General features: G+C 42.1%; 1 protein-coding gene across 1 annotated transcript in view; it reads left to right on the top strand.

Annotated features, from left to right (window-relative positions):
- The window catches only part of btbd8 (BTB domain containing 8), a 37,558-nt gene extending 25,609 nt beyond the window's left edge, over positions 1-11,949 (top strand). Inside the window, exons 16-20 of the mRNA XM_079574849.1 lie at positions 1,685-1,922; positions 4,378-4,465; positions 5,166-5,284; positions 7,670-9,412; positions 11,416-11,949. Of these exons, the coding sequence (XP_079430975.1) occupies positions 1,685-1,922; positions 4,378-4,465; positions 5,166-5,284; positions 7,670-9,412; positions 11,416-11,900 (2,673 nt within the window). The 3' untranslated portion in view covers positions 11,901-11,949. The remainder of the gene's footprint in view (positions 1-1,684; positions 1,923-4,377; positions 4,466-5,165; positions 5,285-7,669; positions 9,413-11,415) is intronic.
- Positions 11,950-12,115: the final 166 nt, after the last annotated feature.

The following is a 12,115-nucleotide window of genomic DNA, read 5'->3' as shown; positions in this document are numbered from 1 at the left end:
CTTTTCACATTAATGAAACCACATAAAAATCCACATATTCACAACAAAATGCTTCCCTGTCTCCATCACCATGAAACATTTAACTAATACAATACAATCAATGGGACTTTAGAAATGGAGGATCAACCTGTTTAATGTTGTTTAATGCTGGGGTACCTGACTTGTTTAGACCTTACACCACCTTAGAATATGTTGTTAACGCAGCAAAAAAAAAATGATTGTGTTGCTTTGTATTCACCTAAATATTTATTAAGCGATGCAAGATAGAAGTAGAATCTAAATAAGTGCAAATTTGCCACCTCTGAAAGCTATACACAGGTCGTGAAACGTGCATATAATTCATTGGCTTGAACAATGTGGATGTGCAGGAGGGATTGTAAGACCTAGAAACGAGTTTGGGCCAGACTAAATATCCCAAGTTATATTTAGTCTGGGGACCACCAATTAATTTTCCCATAGGAGAGGTGTGGTTTACGATCGTCCATAGCCGTCTATTGGGCGCTACGAATGTTTATCATATGTGTCTGCCTGTAGCCACAGCCAATAGTATCATCATAGCCGTTGACGTATGATGTACCCACTGTAAACTTTCGAGCTAAACTATTTAGAACACGGCCTAAAGCTTGATCGAAAGATGGCGTCGCGTCTGCTGCTGTCATGTTTGATCCGTAAATAGACTTTTATTTATTTTTTCATCTGTAAACAAACTACAAGCTTCCGTATGTCGAATAGTGCGTCCTCAGACTGCTGTGAAGGTGGAAATGACTCGAGCACACACAGCAGCATGGGTATTCCCAGGTACCACGTTGACACATTTTCCCCTAATTGTGCGTCGTTTTCGTCAAGAGTGGGAGACGGGTTTGCGAAGGAACATCACTTTTACTTGTTAACGATACAGCCACAATGAAAAACAACAGGTGTGCTTCTATTTATTTATTGAGTTTGATCTTTATTTATACAGGGAAGGCCCAATGAAAGTACAGGACTCAGAGAACAACAATACAATATTTACAAGAAGATTTTACAATTATCAAGTAAAACAAGTACAAATTTCTATATCTAATACTAAGCGTTTTAAATGTGAATGAGGCACTAATGAGTTCAATTGTAAAAGTTTTTGTAGTTTGTTCCATTTGTGGGCGGCGTAATAAGAAAAGCCTCTTTTTCCTGCGTCACTCTTTGCGAGTCAATTTTTCAGAACTAAACAGTCATGTGACCTGGTGTTGTGGCTACTTCCGTTAAAGTTTAGTTCACATGTGAGATAATTAGGAAGCTTCCCAACAAGTCCCTTATGAATAAATAAATTGCAGTGTTTCTCTCTCCTATTTGTCATGGAAGACCAGCCTACATTGTCATATAGTAAACAGTGATGAGTTTTGTATTTGTCTCCAGTAATAAATCGAATAGCAGAATGATAGACTGCATATTTAATTAGTTAATAGTGCTTTGTTGTTTTGCTATGTGTTAAGACTTGGCTGTGATTGAGCCCGTTCTCGAAGAAATTAAACAAGAGCCATTCCAACACCTTTGTAAAGTGACATTGCCAAATGAAATGAAGATCTCTTGAATTACAATACCTAATAGTTGCACTCCTTTGTATTTAAATTAAAATCTTGAGTAACATTTTGCCCGCTTTGAACTGAATCATACAATATCGTAACATTTGCCTGTGTGCCGCACCTAGGTGAGCGCAAACGGCCCCAGAAGTGCAGCTGGGACTAAAGACCAAGAGAAGAAGCCAAACCCTGGCGCAAGACCCAAAACCTCCCCTCCAAACGTCACCTCGGCCACTCAGAGTCCAGGCTCCAAGCTCCAGAGAGCCAAGTCCGATAGCACCACGGCTCAGGCCACCTCCACGTCGGGCAGCGCCTCGCCGGAGAACGGAGCCAGCAGCCCCAGGAACGACGCCCAGACTGTGCCAGGTTCAAGCCTTTTATTTACTATTAAACAAGTGGCTTTTGTGGTATAGTGTCTGTGGTACAGTGTGTGGAAAGTTGGAGAAACTCTGAACTAGATGATTTGGCTTGTAAACTTTATTAGACAATGTGAAAGGTGACCAACAATAGGAAGAGAGATTCAGGTAATTGTGTGATTCCTGATTCAAACTCCTAATACTCAGCATGTGTGTTACGACCGTATCCTTAAAAAACGTTAAAAGACATTAGATGAATTGTGCCTTAAATGTTGTTAAATAGCCGTAAAATTGATTTAAACTTATGACTTGACTTAAAATTATGACAATGCACAAAATGTTTACTGTAGAAACACCAAAATGATGGTCTAAAACATATTCAGCAGCAGTTTTGTCTGATGTTGACCTTTTCTTTTTTTCCTCAAAAGTTGCCCAATTTTATCCAATTCTTTGATGAAATGTTTGCAAATCTTAAAAGTGCAACTTTCCAACTTTTTAGTTAATATTTGTGCATTTGACCTTTCAGTGACTTTACGATTGATTCATCCCCGGTTTTGACCTCTTTGCTCAGTCTAGTTAAAGAAGAACTAAGTAACTTGTTTACCTTAATAAATCCTTTTCGTAGTTAATGTGTTAATGGGATGATTGGAGGGTCTTTCATCTCCCCCCGGTGTCTCTGGCCAGAAAACCAAAATTGCAACTTTCCTGCCTCCGGGTCGTAGCCACCAATACACACACACTAATTGAATCATGAAGAAGAAGCTAGCAAGCAAACGGGCAAAGCTAACTGCATGCTAGCGCCACTGAAACAGTATTTACAGCCAATTTTGAATGACAAAAAATCTCTTGTGTAATTGAATGTACAATATCCCTCTCTACCTTTGTCTTTTCTGTCAGCGTAGTATTTACTTTAGAGTAAAAATCCACAACATACTACGACACCTGCAGTGGCGCTTATGGCCTGTAGGGGCATGAGTTACTTAGTTCTGCTCTAAGCCTTGACTGTTAAATCTTGGTTTAGTTCTTGTTTAGTCCCACTGTGGTTCCTTTAGGTTTGGATCTAATTTAGCCACATGGAAATTTTCTATCCATGATGGCTGCAAATGGAGTGCTTTGCTTACATGGACAAACTGAATCATAAGTGCAGAAATCATGGAATAATACTTGTTGATTTAAATGTCAAAGTTTCGTTATAAAAAAAAAAAAATACGGTTCAACAGCCGATTAATATTCAGCTTAAGTCCAAAATTAAGATGCCAGATAAGTTGTATTTACTGCCTCATAAATAAAACCCCAATGTCCCAGCCAGCTTTCCGCATTATCACTTGGCCCATGAAGGCAGCGGCCGGCTAATTAACATGATGAATGTTGAGCCTCTGTCGCGTTGATACATTGGCCAGACTGGGGCAGTGCGCACGTTGAATTGTGAGAAATAAAGTACTCAGTTGTCCTTGGCAGCTGCTGGGATCAAAGTGAAAACCCCCAGAGTCCAGCTCATGTCAGACAAGTCGACACCCTGCAAAGAATGATTCATATCTGTGACCGTGTTATATGTATTACGTCTCGGTTAAAGGAATAGTTCACAGTTTTTCCATACTGAGATATGTTCTTACCTGAGCTTAAACGAGTTGAAACGTACCTGTCTGGTTTTTGTGCCCGTGGAAGAGTGTGGTTTCTTCTAACTTCACCCCGTTTGGAGCTGTAGGAATATGTTGGGAGAGGCCAAATGGTAACAATATCTTTGGTCTTTTTGATCATCAACTCGTCTAAGCTCAGGTAAGAACAAGAAAACGGTGAACTATTCCTTTAACCGAGCACATTTTCTCCAGTTCAGTTTTACCCTTCTTCTCGAGTGGAGGTCACAGCCTACAGGCCTGAGTAACGCCTCATTTGAAAGCTACAAAACTGATCTAAACTGATCTTTTTTGTCATGTTTTTTACACTCTTTTGTTGTGTTTTTGTCACATTTTTATTGGTCTTTTGTCACTTTATTGTAGCTTTTTTTTGGTCACTTTTTTGTCTCGTTTTTGTTGCATTTTCATCATCATTTTTATCGCTGTTTTGACGCTTTTTCTTTCAAGAAGCTTTTAGATTTGGGTAATGCCAAAGTGGAGAAAATGTGGTCAGTTCAGGTGGCAGTTAAGTGGTTAACCTGCCTTAGGACAACGGATGCAATTTATTGTAGCTATTATGCTAATTCTGGTACATTTACATTGAGGTTTTCTACTGACGAGTTGATTAATGTGAACTGTCCTCATTCAAATAAAAAAAAAAAATAGATAATGTTCTGAAACTGATTTTGAATGGATTCGAGTACTCCAAAATTTGCTAATTGTCAACATTCAAATGGTAATCTTTGGCAAAATGTCAAGTTCTTATTTAATGTTCAGCGCGTGCCTTTCTTACATGTCGTCCACACAGGAACCAGGTTTTTAACGACATATTACATGTGGTGTTTTTTTCAGGCGCAAAACCGAAACAGCAGGTCAAAACCGTGAACAAATCTGCGGCAACAAAGACTCCTCAGAAAACAGAGCCCACCAAGACTAGCAGGTATGATGATGAGTATTTACCTGATGTCCTTGTTCTTTAGAGGCTAAATATGTAAAGTGCTCTTAATCGCACTAGCCTAGAAGTTGTTATTCATTTGTCCTGTTTTGTTTATTTCTTCATTTTTCAATTAGTACATTTAAGCCACAGCTATGTACAGGTTTCAACATTTCTTACTCTATGGAACCTCTGTATTGCAGTTTTTTTTAAGACAGTGCAGATCAATACAAGGGCATTGACTAAATATATAGATGGCTATTTATAAGTGAGTTCTTACCTTGTTCTCAAAGGCATCAAAAAGCTCTGGATGAGTTGTTGTTGTTGTCCCTTCAAAGTGTTGTCAATGTTAAAATATCCTCTTTTTTTAAGCGTCCATCACCGACTAAAAGCACATTAATATTTCATAGTGTCCCCAAAATCAGCAATTCATATTAGCACTTTCCGTTTTTCTGGGTCAAGTCAGTTTAGAAGCCAAGTGTTTTAAGATGACAGCGTTTCTGTTTTATTACTCCTGCTCTTATATATTTAAATAAACTCTTGGGAAACTATACATTCAAAAAGTCTTGATACTGTGCCTATTTTTAAACTTTGTTGATGTGTTGTACATCTTATAATACCACATTCTGTGTAGCGTTGTTGTCATTGCGGATGTATGTAACAAATTGCATCTTATTAAACTTATTTAATCTATATTCGTTTCCAGTTCGACAAACAAGCCCAGTGCCAGAGAGAACAGTAAAGCGAAAACGATGGGAGCAGAGAAAACGACCTCTGCCCTGACGAGAGCGGACGCCAAAGGAAGAGCAGCAGCGGACACCCATGGTTAGATATTTTACCTTTATACATTTTTCTGTTGAAGTATTTGCAACAGGTAAACTCACAAAAGTAATATTTAATTAAAATGTTACGCAGACATGCAATCTAATACTGCTTATAGACTTATTATGCATGGTCCATTCATTTTCTTCCACTTTATCCGGGGCCGGGTCGTAGAGGCAGCAGTCTGAGCAGAGATGCCCAGACTTCCTGATCCACACTCACTTCCTCCAGCTGCTCTGGGGGGACCGGGCGACGTAAAGGAGTAGCGGCTCTACTCCGAGCTCCTCCCGGGTAGGGATGGCAACGGTACCTACTTGGAACCGACCGAAAAGCTCTGGTCGGGGGTGGTATCAAAAAAAAAAAATTCTTTCGGTACCAGTTTTCGGTTCTTTTTCTCTCCAGACCCGCATTGAGTCTAAAAACAAAATGCACGTATGCGCAGACAATGAGCCGCTTCAGCGCAAATGGAGCAAAGAAAAGCTACACCTTATAGCTATAACTTACAGGCCTCTTCATACTTCACAAGACGCGAGAACTGGAGTATGAATTGGCCTTAAAGCGAAGCAAAGCTACAACGTACTAAACTTTTGTAACAGAGATGGCAGAGCCTCGGTCTGCGTCAGGACTGAGCCAGGTCTAAACCAGGACTTACTCCGGTCGTAGAACCCAGAGCTAAACTAAACCAGTTATAAACCAGGACTAAACCAGGACTGAATAAGAAACTTTAGTGTTTATGCAAATTGAAAAGCAAACCCAAGCAGTGATAACAAGAAAGACGTCTTTACCTTTAGTGACAGACCCGGAGGCGGAGCTTACGTGCTCTTGTTTACAACTTTACAAGCAGTTGCAGAAAAGGGAATATCCAAGATGGTTTATAGAAAAGCGAGCGCTCACTCTCTATTAGACATTGTTGGTACAGTTTTGGTAAATTATTAGTGGCAGAGTGAGCGCTCACACCATGTAAGGATCTTTGATGTGTGGAGCTTTCGCTTAGTCAAAGTGCAGTGTGTTTAGAAAAGTTTAGCTGAAAGAAATGATGTGGATCTGACTCTGTAGCTCAAGAGGTAATAACGTGCTTTCTCTCTTTTATCGCTGCTTAAGTTGTTTTGTGCTGAAAACACAAAGTTACAGGCGACGCTGCTGCGGCCTGTGTAGCCTCTGTTCTGCTGTTTTCGGTCTTTTTCCTGAATTATGCTTTTTATACACGTTATTTTTATTGAATAAAAATAAAATAGGTATCGAAAAAAGTACCGTTAAGGCACCGGAACTGAACGGTACCCATCCCTACTCCCGGGTAACTGAGCTGGTCATTCTATCTTTAAGGGTGCGCCCAGCCACCCTGTGAAGGAAACTAATTTCGGCAGCCTGTATACGCAATCTTGTTCTCTCGGTCATTACCCTGGAACTAGTGATGCGCGGGTCAGGGTTTTTTTCAGCCCGCGGGGCCCGCTTTTGGAGCAAGTTCTATTAAAAATGACGCGATACAAATAGGCTGATCTGACTTGACCATGGCTTTAATTCCGTCCAAAAATGTGCTTGAAATGAACAGTACTGGCGCGTCATCCCCTCGCGCTCTCTCTCTCCCTCAGAGCACTGGGATCAGGAGAGAGGCCGACAGCAGAGGTAACGCCAACACACAGAAGCACAGGGTGGAAAATAGGAGACATCGAGCTCCATAAAAGCGTTCTCAAAAGCGATCACAAGCGGCAAAACCCTGCTTGTTTTATGGAAAATCCACCGCATATTTATGTAAAAAACCTGCTCTAAAGATGATGAAATAAGTTTGGGACAGAATTCAACAAATGTATGTACGGCGGCAATGAGTAGCGGCGACCGGTATTTTTTGACCCACCCCAACGCGACCTGCGATCAAAGGAGAATTTCATGACCCAAGCTGATCTGTGGGCAGCCCGTGGGTACCGTGGTGGAACCCGCAGCCCGCACATCTCTAGTAGGAACGTAGATTGACCTGTAAATCAAGAGCTTTGCCCCCGACTCTGCTCCCTCTTTAACCACAACAGTCCAATACAGCGACCACATTACTTCTTACTATGCATGGGCACAAGAGTAATCATAGAGAAGTAGCTCAATAGACTCACACACTTGCAGAGCAGAAATGGGAGGGAAGTTTTTGGTTATGCAATATTTGGTATTTCCTTTTATTGCAAACACTTGCACTGCTCAGAGATTCACAAGAGATTCACATATCCAATCAGCCTCTGTCATATAACTTAATCTAGTGCAAAAATGAATGAGAAATTTACTTCTTGAACCGATATGGGTTTCACGGTGGGCGAGACTATTGAGCTCCATTATGTTCCAATTAGATCTACATATGTCCTAATCCAATCCTAGCAATTATGTAACATCTACTCTTTTTACGTTTAGCCTCCAGGAATGGCTCATCTGCGAAAAAGCCTCCTTCACCCAAGAAAGACGACAAGGATGCACCCAAACCGCCGGCGGACAAAACGGCCGCCGAAGCTCCAAAGAAGAAAACCGCCGCAAAACCTGCTTCAGCCTCTGGAACTTCTGCTAAACCCAGCGCTAAACCCAGCACTAAAGCTTCCTCCGTCAACGCCAAGCAATCCCCAGCCGCTACTGCCAAACCGGGATCAAAACCTAAGACTGCTACCACAGACACGGCCTCTCCAAAATCCAGTTCGAACCCCAAAACGGCAACAACAACAACCGCTGCCAAGAAGTTAGCAACAAAGGAGAAAGAGGCTGGGAATGTTAAAAATCAGGATGGTAAAAGTGACGTAGCTACAATAAGGACTGGTGAGAGTTTAGAGCAGCAGCAGAAAGATGAAAATAATACGCAGATAGAAAGTAAAGGTGACGCGGGTTTGCCACAGTTAGATTTAAAAGAAGAGAATAATCTGGAACAAGTTGCTACAAATGACATTAATGTTCAAGCATCTAAACCCACTCAAGAGATATCAGTCAACATAGAGATGCCTAAACTGGCTACGGATGCTATAGCAAAGGTGCAAACAAGCTTCTCCAATCAAGTCAACGACACCAAATCCCCTAAAGAGATCGACCGTCCGATAAGCAGCACTCCTTGCAGCATCGGAAGCACCCCTCTGGAAGACTCGTGGAGCGGCATTCACCCTCAGATCACCCCGGAATCGGAGACGGGCAGCCAGACCACCTCGTCCGACGACATCAAGCCGCGATCCGAGGACTACGACGCCGGCGGCTCGCAGGACGACGACTTCTCCAACGACCGGGGCGGCGTCTCCAAGTGCGGCACGATGCGATGCCACGACTTCCTGGGACGGAGCAGCAGCGACACGAGCACGCCGGAGGAGCTGAAAATGTACGAGAGCGGGTTGAGGGTGGAGGTGCGGATGCGCGGGAGAGATATGGAAACGACGAGCGATGAGGAAGCCATGAGGCAGGACAGGCCGAGGTCTTGGCTGCATCGTGATGAAGTTCAAGCGGAGGAGGAGCATTCGGAAGTCGAAGCCACTGTAACGGTAAAGAGCGTCCCCGAACATCAGTTATTCTCATCGGAAGACGAGGAGGAAGAGGAGGAGGAGGAGGAAACGGAAGATGAAAAGTCGGAAGTCGAAGTTATCCCCAACACGGAACCATCCCCGATTTTCCAAGGGATCGTGAACCTGGCTTTCGACGATGAAACTTTAGACCAGGAAAACCAAGAGCAGTATCAGCCGACGCCAAACTTCCGTAGATCCGTGCTGCTTTCCGTGGACGAATGCGAAGAACTGGGAGAAGACACGGCCGTCGAAAATCCGCAGCAAAAGCCAGACGCTGCTGCCGCCAGTACGACGACGCCATGCGATGTTTTTGAACCAGACGGTACGATTCCCGAGAAGGAGGAGGAAATGGAGGTGGAGAAAGTCGGCCATGAAAAGGAAGAAGACCAGTCTGTGTTTTTGACTGAACTCCAGGAGCAGGATAAAAATTCCCAAGTAGATCATTCCCCCTGCCCGCCACAGGACCCTCCCCAAGAGCGTCCGTGCCATCTCGACTTGCGCAATGCTGATCACTACAGCAACGGATTGTCGCGCAAAAACCCCACAGAAACCAAGAAAGCTGAATTGCATCTAGACTTAAATGAACCTCAGCTGACCTCACGGCAGGGTGCACAGTCTCCAGCAGGTAATGTATAAAAAAAAAATCCATGGACCCCTTACCCGGAAAAAACCTACCCCCCAAAATCCAATCCCTTTTTCTCCCATAAATTAAGGTTTAGTTTGCCACATGTAACCCCTATTTGCACCAGCCTTACCTCCTCTCATTAATGACCCCCTCTCCGCAAAGGATATTGAAGAGGTTAGAGGAAAAGTTCAAATTCAAATGTAGTTAATCATTCTTTCATCCCAAACGTTCATTGTGTAGTAAGGGATGCACAATATCTTAAAATGCACAGTAAACGAGGACAGCAATTGCTGCAACAATCACTCTTGAAATACTTCATATTAATTTAAATTGGAGAGAACAAAAAAAGCTATGCTTTACATAAACTGATTAGTTTACTTTTTTCTCAAATCTATAAGGTTTACATCTGTAATGGTGTTTTTATTGTACTGCCATTACATGTAGTTACACAGTAATGTCTTTGGCCTTAAATTTCTAATTATTATAAAAAGTCTAATATATTGTGCAGCCCCAGTACAGTAGTAAGTTTGAATTTGCAACGCTAATATCCTTTAAGATGGAGATAAGACCCATCACATTGTGATCAACTGATCTACCTTCAGTGAAAGGCATTACTGTAGTTTTGGAAACAAAAACAAAGGGAAAACAGTGTAATGTGCACTAAGACTCATCGTATAATTGTATTAGTTAAAAAAAAAAAATGCCTTGTGACAAGGCTCTTACATAGTTCAACAAATGCACTTTTCTGTACATAAAAATAAATTATTTTTGTTGTTTGTTTGATGCAGTGCAGAAGGTGACTGAATTAAAATGAGGACGTTTGACAATTTAACATCAATAATTCAATGGGTATTTTTTTGCCATCACTTGTCAAAACTATGTTGAAATCTGAATGTATTTTCTTTCCAAATGTAAACCGACTGAAGTACTTTGATTTAATGTTTCTCAGGGTCAGAATATTGTCTGTACTTAAAGTACTTGAACCGTGTTTTAAAGTGAACTGTTGATGTTAAATTGGAAGATCAAGCGTCTGAACATTTGTAAATGACCAAATTTGCTCAAGACTTGAGAAATGATTGACACTAAATACTTGCTGCCACTGCTTTTGAAACTGTTGAACTGAATGATCCCTTTGCTGAGCTCTTTAACGTATCCATCCCCAGCTTCTGTTTCGTTTGCCCTTTTCTTTTGCATCATGCATGCCGCCATTAAACTTATTTTACACCCCTTTATTTTGTCTTTGTTTTATTCATTGTGTCATTTCCAGTAGACTGTAGATAGACGTCCAACCTTTGTAGAATTAAGTTGTGCAGAAATTGCGTTGAGTAGGTTTTGTGTATCGTCTGTAGCTTCCTCTGTCTGTACAGTTTGTGAAATGTTCTTTGGTCAAACCGTGTCTCTTTTTTCACTAAGATTTTCAGGAAAAAGAAATCAGCACCTCTTAGAAAACAATACAGTCTTGTTGTTACATTATTATTTTTTTTATTAACTTTCCATATTTTCCATCCCCAAACAACATTTAAAAAGAAAATATAAAAAAAATCACTGTAAACAGTTTTTGTGACAAGTGAAGCACGATTGCTTGCATTTGAGTTTTGTGCCGGTTTTCAGTCTTGTTACTGATATATTTTTGATTACTTGCAAGTTTATGTTTTGTTTTATATAAGAAGTACAAACTTCACTGGTGCTGGAATTAAAGGTGCATTGTTTACTTTTTGTGGACAAAGAGATACTTCCAGAAGAAAAAAAAAAAATCCTTTGTGCTTCACCTTTAAGGCAACTGTCTACCTTTCCCAATGGTTCAGCAGGGTTGTTTTTGTGCAATCACATGTACTACTTTTGACCATGAATGTCACAGCTTGGATGTATTGTAAGATATTTATGAAGGACAGTTGCATTAAGGGTTATATTGTATTTTTTTGTTAAAAGCCCCCACCCCACCCCCCCAAACTGTCCCAAATCACGGACGGCTTGTCATTCCAAGTATTGTCAATTATTTTTAGGGGACAGTGCTTGCGAAAGAATCGACCAAATCTGCAACAATCGCCGGCCCTCCACAAAGGCGCTGTCTCCCATTTACGAGATGGACGTGGGGGAGTCGCTTGAGAACTGCGCGCAAAAGCTAAGCCAAGACGACGCGGAGAAAGACAGAGGCGGCGACGACGAGAGCGAATTTGCGGAAAAGGACTGGAGCCTGCTCAGGCGGCTGCTGAACGACAACGAGTCCAACCTCGGCGTCATAAACCCGGTGCCGGAGGAGCTCAACCTGGCGCAGTATCTCATCAAGCAGACCCTGTCGCTGTCCCGGGACTGCGCGGACACTCAGGCGTACCTGTCGCCGGAGAAGGAGTCGTTCAAGCGGTGGGCGGAGTTGATCTCGCCCATGGAGGACTCGTCGACCAGCATCACCGTGACCAGCTTCTCGCCCGAGGACGCGGCGTCTCCCCAGGGCGAGTGGACCATCGTGGAGCTGGAGACGCACCACTGACACTTGACTGAGAGAAAAGCACAGACGAATAGGGTGGCCGCCTTTAAAACACAAACAAAAACAAAACAAACCTACAGTTTTCAGAGTCTATAAAATGTTTAAATGGCATTTTACATCGCCCAAGTAATATCTCTCAGGGGTGCACAATTTTTTAGCGGGTCAGGGATGTGATACGGGATCATTGATGACCCTCTTTTGAGCCTGATTGAATAGCT

The sequence above is a fragment of the Gobius niger genome (genome assembly GCF_951799975.1).
Source record: "Gobius niger genome assembly, chromosome: 17".
In the NCBI taxonomy this organism is placed as follows: Eukaryota; Metazoa; Chordata; class Actinopteri; order Gobiiformes; family Gobiidae; genus Gobius; species Gobius niger.
The sequence above is the reverse complement of the archived record's forward strand: the minus strand, read 5'-3'. Positions and strand labels throughout refer to the sequence as shown.